The following is an 18,925-nucleotide window of genomic DNA, read 5'->3' as shown; positions in this document are numbered from 1 at the left end:
TTCAACATCTACGGTCCATAATATCATGAAATGTTCAGAGAATCTGGAGAAATCCCTCCACGTAAGCGGCATGGCCGGAAACCAACATTGAATGACGTGACCTTTGATCCCTCAGACGGCACTGTGTCAAAATCCGACGTCAATCAATAAAGGATATCACCACATGGGCTCAAGAACACTTCAGAAAAACCACTGTCACTAAATACAGTTGGTCGCTACATCTGTAAGTGCAAGATAAAGCTCTACTATGCAAAGCGAGAGCCATTTATCAACAACATCCAGAAACGCCACCGGCTTCTCTGGGCCCCAGATCATCTAAGATGGACTGATGCAAAGTGGAAAAGTGTTCTGTGGTCTGACGAGTCCACATTTCAAATTGTTTTTGGAAATATTCAACATCATTAGCCTGTTTATTTCGATTGTTAGTTTTTCCTTTTTACCTCTTATGTAATTTATTTCACCCCATATTTGTTCCCAATACCGCACCTTAAGTTGGAGTCTTTAATCTCGTTATATGCAAATATAATGACCATAAAGTTAATTCTATTCTATTGTATTCTATTCTAACATCGGGATATCCGGGCCAAAGGGGAAGCGAATCATCCAGACTGTTATCGACGCAAAGTTCAAAAGCCAGCATCTGTGATGGTATGGGGGTGCATTAGTGCCTAAAACATGGGTAACTTACACATCTGTGAAGGCACCAGTAATGCTGAAAGGTACATACAGGTTTTGGAACAACATATGCTGCAGTCTATTTCATGGACGCCCCTGCTGATTTCAGTAAGACAATGCCAAGCCACATTCAGCACGTGTTACAACAGCGCGGCTTCATAAAAAAAAGAGTGCGGGTACTTTCCTGGCCCGCCTTCAGTCCAGACCTGTGTTCATTTGAAAATGTGTGGCGCATTATGAAGCGTAAAATACGACAACTGTTGAGCATTTAAGTCTCACCTTAAAACTCATCTGTATACTCTAGTCTTTAAATAGACCTCCTTTTTAGACCAGTTGATCTGCCGCTTCTTTTCTTTTTCCCCTATGTCCCCCCCCTGCCTTGTGGAGGGGGTCCGGTCCGATGACCATGGATGAAGTACTGGCTGTCCAGAGTCGAGACCCAGGATGGACCGCTCGTCGGGACCCAGGATGGACCACTCGCCTGTGTATCGGTTGGGGACATCTCCACGCTGCTGATCCGCCTCCGCTTGGGATGGTTTCCTGTGGACGGGGACTCTCGCTGCTGTCTTGGATCCGCTTTGAACTGAACTCTCGCGGCTGTGTTGGAGCCACTATGGATTGAACTTTCACAGTATCATGTTAGACCCGCTCGACATCCATTGCTTTCGGTCCCCTAGACGGGGGGGGGGGGGGTTTGCTCACATCTGAGGTCCTCTCCAAGGTTTCTCATAGTCAGCATTGTCACTGGCGTCCCACTGGGTGTGAATTCTCCCTGCCCACTGGGTGTGAGTTTTCCTTGCCCTTTTGTGGGTTCTTCCGAGGATGTTGTAGTCGTAATGATTTGTGCAGTCCTTTGAGACATTTGTGGTTTGGGGCTATATAAATAAACATTGATTGATTGATTGATTGAACGACTGAAGCTCTACATAAAACAAGGATGGAAAATAATTCCACTTTCAAAGCTTCTACAGTTTCCCCAGTTCCCAAACGTTTATTGAGTGTTGTTAAAAGAAAAGGTGATGCAACACAGTGGTGAACATGCCCTTTCCCAACTACTTTATGAGTTTTGAACATCAAATGTCTTGTCTTTGTAGTGCATTCAACTGAATATGGGTTGAAAAGGATTTGCAAATCATTGTATTCTGTTTATATTTACATCTAACACTATTTCCCGACTCATATGGAAACGGGGTTTGTATTATGTTGAAGAATTTTCCTCAGAAGTGTGTGCTGACACGCAGCCTCGTGAACAGTCGGAACATGCCCTCTTGTCTCTCATTGGCTACCACGCCGGGGTGATTCAACAACAAGAACCGTGTTGGTGAAATAGCAAACATAATAATAAAGAGGGAGTGTTTTGTAGGGTAATAAAAAAAAAACACAGCGCTGAACTTTAAAGGCAGATTTGTAAATCACAAAGGGCAAAAAAAAAAAAAAAAAGTGCTTTCCTTCAGGTTTGCTCTTTGCTGGGATTTGCCACATTCCTGCATCCACTGCACCCTCTCACTCGCCCTTCTTCTCCAAAATACAGCTGGGCCAGGATGAGAGAGAGAGAGAGAGAGAGAGGCAGGGAACAAAAAAGACGTGGTCGGAATCAAAAGAGAACCCCAGGAGGAGGATCAATGCGGAGAAGCTAGGGCAGATTTATAATTCCAAGTCGGTGAATAAAAATCTACAATACGTGGAAAAAAGGTGTCGGGTCATGAATGTTATCTAAATGACTCGAGCAGATACACCTGAGTGGACTTTAGCATGTCTGTTGCGACTTATTAATCCGTCTAAGATCATAAAGCAAGTGCTGAATGATTAATAATTGTGAGTACTATGAATATACTAAGACAAGTACAATAGGTAACAAGTGCAAACGTTGTCCTACTTAAAGGCCTACTGAAATGAGATTTTCTTATTTAAACGGGGATAGCAGGTCCATTTTATGTGTCATACTTGATCATTTCGCGATATTGCCGTATTTTTGCTGAAAGGATTTAGTAGAGAACATCGACGATAAAGTTCGCAACTTTTGCTCGCTAATAAAAGAGCCTTGCCTGTAGCGGACAATGTGCGCGTGACGTTACGGGTTGTGGAGCCCCTCACATCCTCACATTGTTTACAATCATGGCCACCAGCAGCTAGAGGGATTCGGACCGAGAAAGCGCCGATTTCCCCGTTAATTTGAGCGAGGATGAAAGATTCGTGGATGAGGAAAGTTAGAGTGAAGCACACAAAAAAAAGGGCGGCGGCAGTGGGTGCGTTTCAGATGTAATTAGACTCATTTACTAGGATAATTCTGGAAAATCCCTTATCTGCTTATTGTGTTAATAGTTTTTTAGTGAAATTATAAAATTCATACTGCAAAGTCGGATGGCTGCGGTGAACGCCAGTGTCCCTGAGAGAAGCCGAGGAGCCTGTTAAGATCCGTACTCCGATCTTCCCATATTATGGTTTATAGTTCCATTTTTGTATCACCCTGTTTGACGTCTTTATTTCCTGTTTAGTCCGTCACCATGGTAGCTCTTTAGTTCCCCTGCCCCTTGTTATCTACGCACACCTGTTTTCTTCTGATCACCTCCCTTATTTAAACTCGCCCCTTTTCGTTATTCATTCTCGGTGAAGGACCAGAAAAAGAAAAAAAAAGGCGATTGCAGTGAGAGCGATTCAGATATTAGACACATCAGTAGAAGCATTTAAGTCTCACCTTAAAACTTATTTGTATACTCTAGCCTTTAAATAGACTCCCTTTTTAGACCAGTTGATCTGCCGTTTCTTTTCTTTTTCTCCTATGTCCCACTCTCCCTTGTGGAGGGGGTCCGGTCCGATCCAGTGGCCATGTACTGCTTGCCTATTTATCAGCTTGGGGACATCTCTGCGCAGCTGATCCGCCTCCGCTTGGGATGTTTTCCTGCTGGCTCCGCTGTGAACGGGACTATCGCTGCTGTGTTGGATCCGCTTTGGACTGGACTCTCGCGACTGTGTGGATCCATTATGGATTGAACTTTCACAGTATCGCTCGACTTCCATTGCTTTCGTCCTCTCCAAGGTTCTCATAGTCATCATTGTCACTGGCGTCCCACTGGGTGTGAGTTTTCCTTGCCCTTATGTGGGTTCTTCCGAGGATGTAGTAGTTGTAGTGGTTTGTACAGTCCTTTGAGACATTTGTGATTGAGGGCTATATAAATAAACATTGATTGATTTACTAGGATAATTCTGGAAAATCCCTTATCCGTCTATTGTGTTACTAGTGTTTTAGCGAGATTATTTAGTACCTGAAAGTCGGAGGGGTGTGGCCACGGGTGTGGTGACCGCCAGTGTCTCTGAGGGAAGCCACGTTTCTCGACGAGGCTAAACAAAGGCAGCCGGTCGGGCCGGGCTGAGCTTTTTTACCCCCCTCCTACACAGTGAAAGTATTCCACGTTCGGGGGCGGCTGGTCGGAGAAGGCAAGACAGTCCGCAGCCGCCTCATGTCTACGGTATGAGCCGACTTATTACCACCATTTTCTCGCCGAAACCTGCAGGTTGACATGTGGTCGGGATTCATGTTCGCTTGACTGCTCTGTTCCATAGTAAAGCTTCACCTTCGGGAATTCTAAACAAGGAATCACCGTGTGTTTGTGTGGCTAAAGGCTAAAAGCTTCCCACCTCCATCTTTCTACTTTGACTTCTCCATTATTAATTGAACAAATTGCAAAAGATTCAGCAACACAGATGTCCAGAATACTGTGTAATTAAGCGATTTTGTATGATGTGTAATGTTTGTGGGTCTGAAGGACCCGTTGCATTTTGTGTCTTTTAATGCCTCACAATCAAACACTTCTATGTTAAAATACTGACGGGATGTTTACCTTATCCCAATAAACCATCTGTTCAGTATTTTCACATAAAAGTGTTTGATTGTGAGGCATTAAAAGCCACAAAACTCAACGGGTCCATCAGACCCACAAACGCTGCTGGAATAACAAGACTATGAATGTTGCACGGAAAATGTATCTGCCGGTTTCTGCATCCCACAGGGATTCTTCTTTTGTGTTTCTGCACCGGCGATTTCCACACAAGGTCGCAACGTTGTTTGTCAACACTATCTGCTCTCTTTTTCTCGCCCATTTGGCCATCTGATGGTCTGTGTACCTAAACTGGCGGAGTAACAAGAATATGAACGTTGCACGGAAAATTTAACTGCCGGTTTTTGCATCCCATAGGGATTCTTCTTCTGTGTTTCTGCACCGGCGGTTCCCACACAAGGTCGCAACGTTGTTTGTCAACACTGTCTGCTCTCTTTTTCTCGCACATTTGACCCTCTGATGGTCTGTGTACCTACACTCTGTCCTCCTCATGTCTAGGCCTGCAGTGTGTGTGTGTGTGTGTGTGTGTGTGTGTGTGTGTGTGTGTGTGTGTGTGGTACACAGAACATGGATTTCCACACTTCTTTCACACTTTCACACACATGTAAAAGGAATGTGTACTATGGCTATGAGTTGTTGTTGTTCTTTCCCTTGGCGTCAGTCTGGACCCCCTCTCCAGGGGCCCAGGCTTAGACCATTTTATTTTGTTTTATTCCCAGAGCCCAAAACAAGTCTGCGGGCTATAGAGAGTTTTCTATTCGAGCTCCAGTACTCTGGAATGCCCTCCCGGTATCAGTTAGAGATGATACCTCAGTAGAAGTATTTAAGTCCCGTCTTAAAACTCATTTGTATACTCTAGACTTTAAATAGACCTCCTTTTTAGACCAGTTGATCTGCCATTTCTTTTCTGCTCTGCCCGCCTCTCTTTCATGGAGAGGGGGGGCACAGATTCGGTGACCACAGGTGACCACTCAAGATAATCCCATGCCGGCCCCACTATTGACTGGACTCTCACTATTATGTTAGATCCACTATGGACTGGACTCTAACTATTATGTCAGATCCACTATGGACTGGACTCTCACTATTTTGTTAGATCCACTATGAACTGGACTCTCACTATTATGTAAGATCCACTATGGACTGGACTCTCACTATTATGTTGGATCCACTATGGACTGGACTCTCACTATTTTGTTAGATCCACTATGAACTGGACTCTCACTATTATGTAAGATCCACTATGGACTGGACTCTCACTATTATGTTTGATCCACTATGAACTGGACTCTCACTATTATGTTAGATACACTATGGACAAACTCTCATAATATTATGTTAGATCCACTATGGACTGGACTCTCACTATTATGTTAGATCTGCATCCCACAATATTATGCTAGATCCACATGGACTGGACTCTCACATTATTATGTGAGATCCACTATGGACTGAACTCTCACACTATTATGCTCGGTCCACTATGGACTGGACTCTCACGTTATTTTGCTAGATCCACTATGGACTGGGCTCTCACTATTATGTTAGATCCACTATGGACTGGACTCTCACTATTATGTGAGATCCACTATGGACTGAACTCTTATACTATTATGCTCGATCCACTATGGACTGGACTCTCACGTTATTATGCTAGATCCACTATGGACTGAACTCTCACACTATTATGTTGGATCCACTATGGACTGGACTCTCACTATCATGCTAGATCCACTTTGGACTGGACTCTCACTATTTTGTTTGATCCACTTTGGACTGAACTCTCACACTATTATGCTAGATCCACTATGGACTGGACTCTCACACTATTATGCTAGATCCACTATGGACTGGACTCTCACAATATTATGCTAAATCCACTATGAACTGGACTCTCACAATATTATGCTAGATCCACTATGGACTGGACTCTCACAATATTATGTTAAATCCACCATGGACTGGACTCTCAAAATATTATGCTAAATCCACTATGAACTGGACTCTCACTATTATGTTTGATCCACTTTGGACTGGACTCTCACAATATTATGCTAGAACCACTCAACGTCCATTGCACTGGTCACCCAGGGTGGGGGACCCCACATCTGCGGTCCCCTCCAAGGTTTTTAATTGTCACCCCATTGGGTTGAGTTTTTCCTTGCGCTGATGTGGGATATGAACCGAGGATGTCGGTGGGGCTTGTGCAGCCCTTTGAGACATCCGTGATTTAGCGCTATATAAGTAAACATTGATTGATTGATAGAGATGTCCTGCACAATTATTCGCAAATAGAAATACTTGTTTGTAGTACGGCATTGCTCGTTTGGTAGAGTGGCCGTGCCAGCAACTTGAGGGTTCCCGGTTCGATTCCCACTTTCGCCATCCTATTCACTGCCGTTGTGTCCTTGGGCAAGACACTTTACCCACCTGCTCCCAGTGCCACCCACACTGGTTTAAATGGAACTTAGATACCGGGTTTCACTATGTAAAGCGCTTTGAGTCACTAGAGAAAAGCGCTATATAAATATAATTCACTTCACTTTGTAAAAAAAAATATGACTGGCACATTTTGAATTATGTTTTTGTTATAAATACAGTGTGTTTATTCTAAATATCCCTGACACTTCATTTTAGACATTGTGGAATTTTACCAAGCTTCTTAGGGGGACATGTAAGCCCTTAATTTTATTTGATATTCCTACATCCTTAATCGATACCTATTGGCAAACTTTCTATGCATGGATCAGGGAAATTGAATCCAAGAAATATGGAATAATTGACCTTAATGACTTTCATGCTTATAAATTCACATTTTGCCTAAATCAGCACAAATTTTTAGGTTGAAGTCTAAAAGCAAAGACAATTTACCTTTGTAGTAAAAGAGGCATCTGTCAGAGAGGACAAACCACCTCTTGTTCCACTGCTTCACTCCGCTACTGGCCTGCAGGGGGTACACATGACACGTGATCATTAGTACCACCATCGTCGGAATACGACCTGTTGAATATTCTCATTCACAACTGGACTCTTCAGATTGTCCTGGCAGACATTCGTGCACAAAGACTTACACAACTTGATTGACAGATCGAAACTTTGCACAGTACAGTACATATTCCGTACAATTGACCACTAAATGGTAACACCCCAATACGTTTTTCAACTCGTTTGAGTCGGGGTCCACGTAAATCAATTCATTGGTAAGGATAATGCTGGTCTTTTATTTTTTTTCTTTGGACTTGAATGTTTCCAGCGTTGGTGTGTGTCCCTGGTTTTAATTTGCATTTTTATGACTTGTGCTGGGTTTAAATTGAGCTGTATAAATAAAAGTGGATGGGGATTGGCTTAGTCTGGAGACCTGGTGCAAGATCCAATGTAGTATTCCGATTCATACAAGCATGGTCAGAACGAAGGGCGTGATCAGAGATTTCAATCGCAGCCTGGGGTTGGCAAACCACGGCTCTTTATCTCTCTGGAGCTTTTTCAAAAATCTATGAAAACTAAAAATATATATTTTTTGTTTTAATACAGTTTCTGTAGGAGGACAAACAAGACACAAACCTCTCGAGTTGTTAAAAAAACCCACTGTTTGTATTATACATGCTTCACGGATGAGTTTATTTGGCGAGCGCCATTTTGTCCTACTAATTCCGGCGGTACTTGAACTCAGCGTAGTTTGTTTACATCAGGGGTGCCTACACTTTTTCTGCAGGCGAGCTACTTTTCAATTGACCAACTCGAGGGGATCTACCTCGTTTATATATATCATTTATATTTATTTATTTATGAAAGAGACATTTTTGTAAACAAGCTAAATGTGTTTAATGATAATACAAGCATGTGTAACACATATAGATGTCTTTCTTTCACGAAGACAAGAATATAAGTTGGTGTATTACCTGATTCTGATGACTTGCATTAATTGGAATCAGACAGTAATGATGATAACGCCCACATTTTCAAATGGAGGAGAAAAAAAGTTGTCCTTTCTGTACAATACCACATGAAAGTGGTTGGTTTTTGGCATCTAATTCATCCAGCTTCCATACACTTTCCAAGAAAAACATTGGCGGCAAATTCCGTAGCTCACTTGATTGACATTCACGGCACCCGAGGGTCTTGTGAGATGACGCTGGCTGCTGCCAGTTCATTATTATGAAAAAATGACAGAGAGGAAGGCGAGAAACACTTTTTATTTCAACAGACTTTCGCGCCGTCCCTTCCGTCAAAACTCTAAAGGCCGACTGCACATTTCCTATCTTCACAATAAAAGCCCTGCTTCATGCTGCCTGCGCTAACAAAATAAGAGTCTCGGAAAGCTGGCGTGCACAAGTGATGTGCACGCCAGCTTTCTGAGGGATCGCTTGTGCACGCCAGTTTTCCGAGACTCTGTATTTAGTTAGCGCAGGCAGCATGAAGCAGGGCTTTTATTGTGAAGATAGGAAATGTGCAGTCGGCCTTTAGAGTTTTGACGGAAGGTACGGCGCGAGAGTCTGTTGAAATAAAAAGTGTTTCTCGCCTTCCTCTCGGTCATATTTTAATAATAATGATCTCGCAGCAGCCAGCGTCATCTCACAAGACCCTCCGGTACCGTGAATGTCATTTAAGTGACGTCTTGGTGAAAATTGATGATCACTAATTTTTAGGTCTATTTTTTTTTAAAAGCCTGGCTGGAGATCGACTGACACACCCCCCGCGGTCGACTGGTATTTCGCGATCGACGTAATGGGCACCCCTGGTTTACATGTACAACTTTCTCCGACGCTGCCACAGAAAAACATGTTTTATGCCACTTTCAATCAATTAGTGCGCGAGGAATATATATATATATATATATATATATATATATATATATATATATATATATATATATATATATATGTAGGTGTGGGAAAAAATCACAAGACTACTTCATCTCTACAGATCTGTTTCATGAGGGGTTCCCTCAATCATCAGGAGATTTTAATGGAAGCATTCACATACAATGGTTTATATAGAGAGTGGGTGGGTACAAGCAGGCGTAGGTTGTGGTGATATATATATATATACATATATATATATTAGGGGTGTGGGAAAAAATCGATTCGAATACAAATAGAATCGTTTACGTTGTATGATTCAAAATCGATTCTCATTTTTAAAAAATCAATTTTTTTATCTAATTTAATATACTTTTTTATTTTTTTAATCAATCCAACAAACCACTACACAGCAATACCATAACAATGCAATCCAATTCCAAAACCGAACCTTACCCAGCAACACTCAGAACTGCAATAAACAGAGCAATTGAGAGGAGACACAAACACCACACAGAACAAACCAAAAGTAGTGAAACAAAAATGAATATTATCAACAACAGTATCAATATTAGTTATAATTTCAGCATAGCAGTGATTAAAAATCCCTCATTGACATTATCATTAGACATTTATATAAATAATAAAAAAGAACAATAGTGTCACAGTGGCTTACACTTGCATCGCATCTCATAAGCTTGACAACACACTGTGTCCAATGTTTTTACAAAGATAAAATAAGTCATATTTTTAGTTCGTTTAATAGTTAAAACAAATGTACATTATGGCAATCAGTTGATAAAACATTGCCCTTTACAATTATAAAAGTTTTTTATTTTAAAAAATCTACTACTCTGCTAGCATGTCAGCAGACTGGGGTAGATCCTGCTGAAATCCTATGTATTGAATGAACACAGAATCGTTTTGAATCGGAAAAATATCGTTTTTGAATTAAAAATCGAATCGAATCGAAAAAATCGATATATTGTCGAATCTTGACCCCAAGATTCGATATTGAATCGAATAGTGGGACACCCAAAGATTCACAGCCCTAGTTAAAACCAATACAAATCAGTTCCCAGTGGCTTATTTTATTTTTCGATTTTTTTTTCAAAATTTTACCCATCATAGAATATCCCGAAAAAAGGCTTTAAAGTGCCTGATATTCGCTATCTGCGAAGCCACCGTCCATTTTCCTGTGACGTTATCCAGTGATATACATGCTATACAGGCGGATAGCACAGCAAGATATAGCGACACTAGCTCGGATTCAGACTCGGATTTCAGCGGCTTCAGCGATTCGACAGATTATTGAAACGAATATGGAGGCAGATAGCGAAAACGAGATTGAAGAAGAAACTGAAGCTATTGAGCGAATAGGCCATGTTTGACTTAGCATCGCCGGTAAAATGTGCATAGCTCGGTTGGTAGAGTGGCCGTGCCAGCAACTTGAGGGTTGCAGGTTCAATTCCCGCTTGTGCCATCCTAGTTACTGCCGTTGTGTCCTTTGGCAAGGCACTTTACCCACCTGCTCCCAGTGCCACCCACACTGGTTTAAACGTAACTTAGATATTGGGTGTCACTATGTAAAGTGCTTTGAGTCACTTGAGAAAAGCGCTATATAAATATAATTCACTTCACTGACCAACGATCGGAAGTTTCGCATCTTGTGACACTGGATCAACTTAAATCCGTCGATTGGTAAGTGTTTGTTTGGCATTAAATGTGGGTGGAGGGAAACGCTGGATGTAAATATAGTTTCAAAAGTACATACAGCTAGCCTAAATAGCATGTTAGCATCGATTAGCTGGCAGTCATGCCGTGACCAAATATGTCTGATTAGCACATAAGTCACCAACATCAACAAAACTCACCTTTGTGACTTCGTTGACTTTATCGTTGCAAATGCATCTGCAGGTTATCCATACATCTCTGTGCCATGTCTGCCTTAGCATCGCCGGTAAAATGTGCAGACCAACGATCGGAAGTTTCGCATTTTGTGACACTGGATCAACTTAAATCCATCGATTGGTAAGTGTTTGTTTGGCATTAAATGTGGGTGGAGTGAAACGCTGGATGTAAATATAGTTTCAAATGTATATACAGCTAGCCTAAATAGCATGTTAGCATCGATTAGCTGGCAGTCATACCGCGACCAAATATGTCTGATTAGCACATAAGTCAACAACATCAACAAAACTCACCTTTGTGATTTTGTTGACTTTATTGTTGGAAATGCATCTGCAGGTTATCCATACATCTCTGTGCCATGTCTGCCTTAGCATCGCCGGTAAAATGTGCAGACACTCCGGCACATTCAATGGGGGTCTGGCGGCAGATTTCTTTGACTTTATCTTTGGAAATGCATCTGCTTTGAGTGTCGCAGGATATCCACACAATCTTGCCATCTCTGTAGTAGCATAGCTTTCGTCTGTAAAGTGTGCGGAACAAACGACTGACCATTTTGTCGGCTTTCCCCACACCCTCGTATTTTGAATAAATTTCGTCCAGTTTCTTGCCACTTTCGCATCTTCGGGCCAGTGGTGCAACTTGAATCCCTCCCTGTTGGTGTTGTTACACCCTCCGACAACACACAGACGAGGCATGATGTCTCCAAGGTTACAGAAAATAGTCGAAAAAACGGAAAATAACAGAGCTGAGACGCGGTGTTTGTAATGTGTTTGAGAAAATGGCGGCTTTATTACCTAGGTGACGTCCCGTTCTGACGTGTTCCAACTATCGTGGGATAACACTCCACAGCCTTCCCGGTAAGGTTTATTCAGGTGTACTGGAGAGGAGGCTACGCCGGATAGTCGAACCTCGGATTCAGGAGGAACAGTGTAGTTTTCGTCCTGGTCGTGGAACTGTGGACCAGCTCTATACTCTCGGCAGGGTTCTTGAGGGTGCATGGGAGTTTGCCCAACCAGTCTACATGTGCTTTGTGGACTTGGAGAAGGCATTCGACCGTGTCCCTCGGGAAGTCCTGTGGGGAGTGCTCAGAGAGTATGGGGTATCGGACTGTCTTATTGTGGCGGTCCGCTCCCTGTATGATCAGTGCCAGAGTTTGGTCCGCATTGCCGACAGTAAGTCGAACACATTTCCAGTGAGGGTTGGACTCCGCCAAGACTGTCCTTTGTCACCAATTCTGTTCATAACTTTTATGGACAGAATTTTTAGGCGCAGTCAAGGCGTTGAGGGATTCCGGTTTGGTTGCCGCAGGATTAGGTCTCTGCTTTTTGCAGATGATGTGGTCCTGATGGCTTCATCTGACCGGGATCTTCAGCTCTCGCTGAATCAGTTCGCAGCCGAGTGTGAAGCGACCGGAATGAGAATCAGCACCTCCAAGTCCGAGTCCATGGTTCTCACCCGGAAAAGGGTGGAATGCCATCTCCGGGTTGGGGAGGAGAGCCTGCCCCAAGTGGAGGAGTTCGAGTACCTAGGAGTCTTGTTCACGAGTGAGGGAAGAGTGGATCGTGAGATCGACAGGCGGATCGGTGCGGCGTCTTCAGTAATGTGGACGTTGTACCGATCCGTTGTGGTGAAGAAGGAGATGAGCCGGAAGGCAAAGCTCTCAATTTACCGGTCGATCTACGTTCCCATCCTCACCTATGGTCATGAGCTTTGGGTCATGACCGAAAGGATAAGATCACGGGTACAAGCGGCCGAAATGAGTTTCCTCCGCCGTGTGGCGGGGCTCTCCCTTAGAGATAGGGTGAGAAGCTCTGCCATCCGGGAGGAGCTCAAAGTAAAGCCGCTGCTCCTCCACATCGAGAGGAGCCAGATGAGGTGGTTCGGGCATCTGGTCAGGATGCCACCCGAACGCCTCCCTAGGGAGGTGTTTAGGGCACGTCCAACCGGTAGGAGGCCACGGGGAAGACCCAGGACACGTTGGGAAGACTATGTCTCCCGGCTGGCCTGGGAACGCCTCGGGATCCCCCGGGAAGAGCTAGACAAAGTGGCTTCGGAGAGGGAAGTCTGGGCTTCCCTGTTTAGGCTGTTGCCCCCGCGACCCGACCTCGGATAAGCGGAAGAAGATGGATGGATGGATGGAATAAAACACGTCTTTCTGTGGCAGCGTCAGAAAAAGTTGCACAAGTATACAAACTACGTTGAGTTCAAGTACTCCCGGAATTAGTAGGACAAAATGGCGCTCGCCAAATACTCTCATCAGAGAAGCATGTATAACATAAACAGTGGGATTTTTAACAACTAGAGAGGTTTGTGTCATGTTTGTCCTCCTCTAAAAACCAGATTAAAACAAAAAATATATATTTTTCCCTCATCTTTTTTCCCATTTTCATACATTTTTGAAAAAGCTCCAGGGAGATAAAGAAAGATTTGATCGGTTGTGGCAAAATTGGCAGTCTTTCAAACCTAAAAAAGGTAAAAAGTAAAACACCTTGGTGTGTTTTCGCCGTTGAGAAATGTTATTACAGGAAGGAAAAGGAATCCAAAATGTTAAGCGTTTAAAAAATTATTTTGTGTGAATGCCGCAGGGGTGATATTGAGTTGACATTCTGTCTTGTATTGTGTGATACAGACCAGGAGAGATTGCCTCAGCATGAAGGAGCGTGCCGTGGCCGGGGGCGGGAGGCGCTTTCTTATGCCGCCCTAATTTGGCGGAAGTATGTCTCTTTGCTCTCTCCACATGCGTTTAGGCAAGTCGAAGCGTGTGCACGTGCAACTGCCGCCCCCACCACAACTTTTCTATGGAAGCATATTTTTGCCGCCCCCACCACACCTTTTCTATAGAAGAATATTTTTGAAGTTGTTCGGGACATCATATATTAGGGCTGCGAATCTTTGGGTGCCCCACGATTCGATTCAATATCGATGCTTGGGGTCGCGATTCCATTATGTATCGATATTTTTCCGATTCAAAGCGATTCTGTATTCATTCAATACATAGGATTTCAGCAGGATCTACCCCAGTCTGCTGACATGCTAGCAGAGTAGTAGATTTAAAAAAAAAACCCTTTTATAATTGTAAAGGACAATGTTTTATCAACTGATTGCAATAATGTAAATTTGTTTAACTATTAAACAAACCTAAAATATGACTTATTTTTTTATTTGTGAAAACATTGGACACAGTGTGTTGTCAAGCTTATGAGATGCGATGCAAGTGTAAGCCACTGTGACATTATTTTTAAATTTTTATAAATGTCTAATGATAATGTCAATGAGGGATTTTTAATCACTGCTATGCTGAAATTATAACTAATATTAATACTGTTGTTGATAATATTCATTTTTGTTTCACTACTTTTGGTTTGTTCTGTGTCGTGTTTGTCTTCTATCAATTGCTCTGTTTATTGCAGTTCTGAGTGTTGCTGGGTCAGGTTCGGTTTTGGAATTGGATTGCATTGTTATGGTATTGCTGTGTATTGCTTTGTTGGATTGATAAAAAAAAAAAAAATAAAAAGAAATAAAACAAAAAAAATTAAAAATCGATTTAAAAAAAAAAAAAGAGAATCGATTCTGAATCGCAGAACGTGAGAACTGCGATTTGTATTCGAATCGATTGATAAAAAAAAAAAAATTAAAAAAAAATATTTAAAATCGAATTAAAAAAAAAAAAAGAGAATCGATTCTGAATCGCACAACGTGAGAATTGCGATTTGTATTCGAATCGATTGATAAAAAAAAAATAAAGAAACCAAAAAAAAATTAAAAATCGATTTTTTTTTAAAAATGAGAATCGATTCTTAATCGCACAACGTGAGAATTGCGATTTGTATTCGAATCGATTGATAAAAAATAAAAAATAAAAAAAATAAAATTAAAAATCAATTTTTAAAAAAAAATGAGAATCGATTCTGAATCGCACAACGTGAGAGTTGCGATTTGTATTCGAATCGATTGATAAAAAATAAAAAAAATAAACCAAAAAAAAATTAAAAATCGATTTTTAAAAAAAAATGAGAATCGATTCTGAATCGCACAACGTGAGAATTGGGATTTGTATTCTAATCGATTTTTTCCCACACCCCTATATATATATATATATATATATATATATATATATATATATATATTCAAACCAGGAGAAAACATTTATTTAGTTTCGACTAGGGTTGTGCGGTACGAATGAATAAAAAAAACAGTACTATACTCTGTTTGAAAAGTACCAGTTCCGGGGCATCTTCACGTCATGACATTGCTGGTTTATAAGCAGAGGAGCATGTTCAGCAGCGCACAATCACAGAGTACTAACCAGCAGACACAGTGTGTAGATGTCATGATCTATTGGTCTGGATTATGTTTTTTTATTTTCAATCTAAGACTCCTTCGGTTCCTGTTTTTTGTGCACCCTTGTTTTGGTTACCATGGTTACTTATGCTGCCTGAGCACTAATCAGAGGTATTATTTAAACCTGCCTTGCCCTGTAGTGAGTGCTGGAGTATTGTTTGCTGTTTGTTTTGGACTGCCTTGTTTTGGAAGCCGAGGGCTTTTCCCTGGATCCCGACTCCTGTCCCTGTTTGCTGTTTCCTGGTTTCTGGTTTGTGTTTTCCTTGCCTTATTTTTTTAATATTTAAAACCATGTTTTCATTTTCCAAGCCTGTCATCTCTGCATCTTGGGGTTCGCCACCAATACCTCCTGACAGTAGACAGAAAAGGGGAGAACGAACGCATGTTGGCCTAAAACAGGCCTGGGGAATTATTTTGACCCGGGGGGCCAAATTTAGAGAAAAAAATGTGACTGGGGGCCGGTATATCTATTTTTAGGAAAACCAATACAAAACTTCACAATAAAGTCTGTTTGAATGCTAAAAATGTCATGGCAGACCGCCTTAAAGAACGGAATGGAATTTTATTTTTTCTATGAACAATAAAACACTCAATATTGAGAACATATGAACGCCACACCTCCTCTCAATCGACAGATTTGACAATCATGCCAAATGCAACAAACACAGCAAAATATGAATGTGAAGGGTTAAAAAACAAAACAAAAACTTCAGTAATCTGATAGATGTGATATATCATTAAGCTTTAGAACTTTCTTCTAAAAATCTCCTTCTCCTCCTGTTCGTAAGAGTGTTTCAGTAGTGTGTGTGAGAGTGTTTCAGTAGTGTGTAAGAGAGTATTTCAGTAGTGTGTGTGGGAGTGTTTCAGTAGTGTGTGTGAGAGTATTTCAGTAGTGTGTGTGAGAGTGTTTCAGTAGTGTGTAAGAGAGTATTTCAGTAGTGTGTGTGAGAGTGTTTCAGTAGTGTGTAAGAGAGTATTTCAGTAGTGTGTGTGAGAGTGTTTCAGTAGTGTGTAAGAGAGTATTTCAGTAGTGTGTGTGAGAGTGTTTCAGTAGTGTGTAAGAGAGTATTTCAGTAGTGTGTGTGAGAGAAAAAAACATTTCTTATGTCAACCAAAAACAGGGCTCGTACTTTAACAAACTTTTTTCATATTATATGCCCTTTTTTTATATTGTATGCCCTTTTTTTCAAATAAAAACCCTGTTCCCAGTTCCTATACTCAGTAATGTGTACGCGGATCATTTATTAGTACTCGTTCCTTGGTAAACTTCCTGTAATTAAAACATAAGGGGTCCCCGGATGAAGACCTGGGAATGAATCAAACCCCGATTTGTGCATGAATGTTAAATTGAACCGAAAAGTACCTGCTTGTACAGCCATCCTGCTCGGGTCACCTGTGCTTTGGGATTCCTGCGCATGGAGTTGGAGCGCTTCCCGAATGTCGCCGCCTTCCTGGGATTGCGGGATGTCTGAAAATCAGAGAAAAGTACAAAACTGACTAAAAAGTGTGCCATTTGAACGTTTTTCAGAAGAGCGGAGCAATGGTTACAGCAGTTGATGAATAGGAGTAGTATTGCTGAAACATGGGACGGTCCTGTCTCCTCTCCTGATCACCTTGTACACCTTAGACTTCCAGTATAGTTCCAAGTCCTGCAACCTGCAGAAATACTTGGATGACTTTTTCTGTGGTTATCGGAGAGGGACGGGAATCGGACCACAGGACACTGATCGCTGACTTTGTGGAGTGGTCTCAGGCGAACCATCTGGTTCTTAATGTGGACAAGACCAAAGAGCTGGTCATCGACTTCTGGTAGAGAATGACCCCGGTGAAGCCCATCAAGATCCTGGGCTGGGAGGTGGCAGTAGTGGGGCAGTATAAGAACCTTGAACAGCAGACTGGACTGGAAGGACAACTGCAATGTGATTTACAAGAAGGGCATGAGCAGACTCTTATTTTCTGAGGAAGCTTCGGTCCTTTAATGTGTGCAGCAAGCTGGTGGAGATATCTTATCCGTCTGTTGTGGCCAGTGTCCTGTACTTTGCAGTGGTTTGTTGGGGGAGCAGCACCAGCAGAAGGGACTCAAACCGGATTGACAAACTGATCCGGAAAGCCGGGCCAAACTATTGGCGGCGTGTATGTCAGTGAGGGACAAGAGGACACTGAATGGACTGTTGGCCATCATGGACAATCCTGCCCACCCACTCCACCAGACCATTGAGGGACAGCGGAGTTCTTACTCCAAAAGGCTCCTTTAGTTTCGTTCCCACATTGTTCGATTCAATCACTCCTTCATTCCGCAATCGCCATACAGCAATAGATGATATCTGTCTATTACCTGACACTTGTCACTGTATATATGATATAGACATAATTTAATATTATATGGAAATGGAAATGGAAATAATTTATTGTCAATTCTTAACATGCACAAGCCGCATAAGAACTGAAAAGTACATTTTCGGCACAGTCCCACTAAGAGCAGACATACGTTACAGAGAGACAAGACGGGACCGCCAACGGATCAGCCATTTTTACGGCGCTCCTTAAAGTTTGGAAAAAAGTGATATTGGGAAAGGGGGGAAGAGTTTAAAAAAATATCACACTAAGGCTGAAAAAAACCTTATTTGCAATGCACAGATAAACACGTTACATTTAATCACGACAACTCGCATTGAGGAGGAGTGGGAGGGAGTTGGAGCCCTGGAAGGCCCCGAGGGGAAAAACAAGCGGTGGTGAAGGCGTGGTGTGGTAGAGGGGAGGTGTGTGTCTTGGGTGCGATGGTGTAATGTTTTTGTAGACTGAGGCCGAAATGAAAAAGTTCAACTCCAGGTTTTGTTTAGAAGGGAGAGAGGTCAAAAGCGTCCATCCCTGAGGTGTCCTCAGGGGTGTTTTTCAGAACAACCTGGTCCTCAAGCCCATTTGAGGGAGTCAAATCGTAGATTAGTATGTTTGTTTTTTCGCGAACAGCCAAAACAATGTCTCGTCTGTTCTTAGTCTCTCAAATTCCATTCAATCTTCCCTTTCAGCAAGTTCTCCATGATGTGATCCATCTTGCGATTTAGTTCAGAAATCGCCACAACAGCCCAACAGCCTTTGGACTCCTTGAGTGGCGGCCATTGTCTTTCGAATTTTACGATAAATCAGAGCAATGCCCAGCCCAATCAGCAGGTGCCCCGCGATCACGGTTCCAAATAGGTAAATGTCTTCCACGTCCTCGATGGACAGGATGAAGAGGCACATAATTCTCCATTTATCCCTGGAGTCTCTCACGAACCTCTTTTCCTCGTCGAAAAGACTTTGTCAATCGCATCGAGAGTCCAGCTGATCATATCCATGTCTGATGTTTTAGATTTGAGGACAGCG

The 18,925-nt window shown here is 42.2% G+C and overlaps 1 protein-coding gene across 13 annotated transcripts in view; it reads right to left on the bottom strand.

The window, feature by feature from the left end:
• The window catches only part of plekha6 (pleckstrin homology domain containing, family A member 6), a 249,741-nt gene that overhangs the window by 104,341 nt on the left and 126,475 nt on the right, over positions 1-18,925 (bottom strand). For all 13 annotated transcript variants that reach the window (XM_061922543.1, XM_061922534.1, XM_061922533.1 and 10 more), the window contains 2 exons: positions 16,926-17,030; positions 7,383-7,455 (listed from right to left, as the gene is read on the bottom strand). In XM_061922543.1, coding sequence (XP_061778527.1) covers positions 7,383-7,455; positions 16,926-17,030 — 178 coding nt within the window. The remainder of the gene's footprint in view (positions 1-7,382; positions 7,456-16,925; positions 17,031-18,925) is intronic.

This window comes from Nerophis ophidion, linkage group LG16 (assembly GCF_033978795.1).
Source record: "Nerophis ophidion isolate RoL-2023_Sa linkage group LG16, RoL_Noph_v1.0, whole genome shotgun sequence".
NCBI classification, from domain to species: domain Eukaryota; kingdom Metazoa; phylum Chordata; class Actinopteri; order Syngnathiformes; family Syngnathidae; genus Nerophis; species Nerophis ophidion.
Note: the sequence above shows the minus strand (reverse complement) of the source record. Positions and strands in the feature narration are given on the sequence as shown.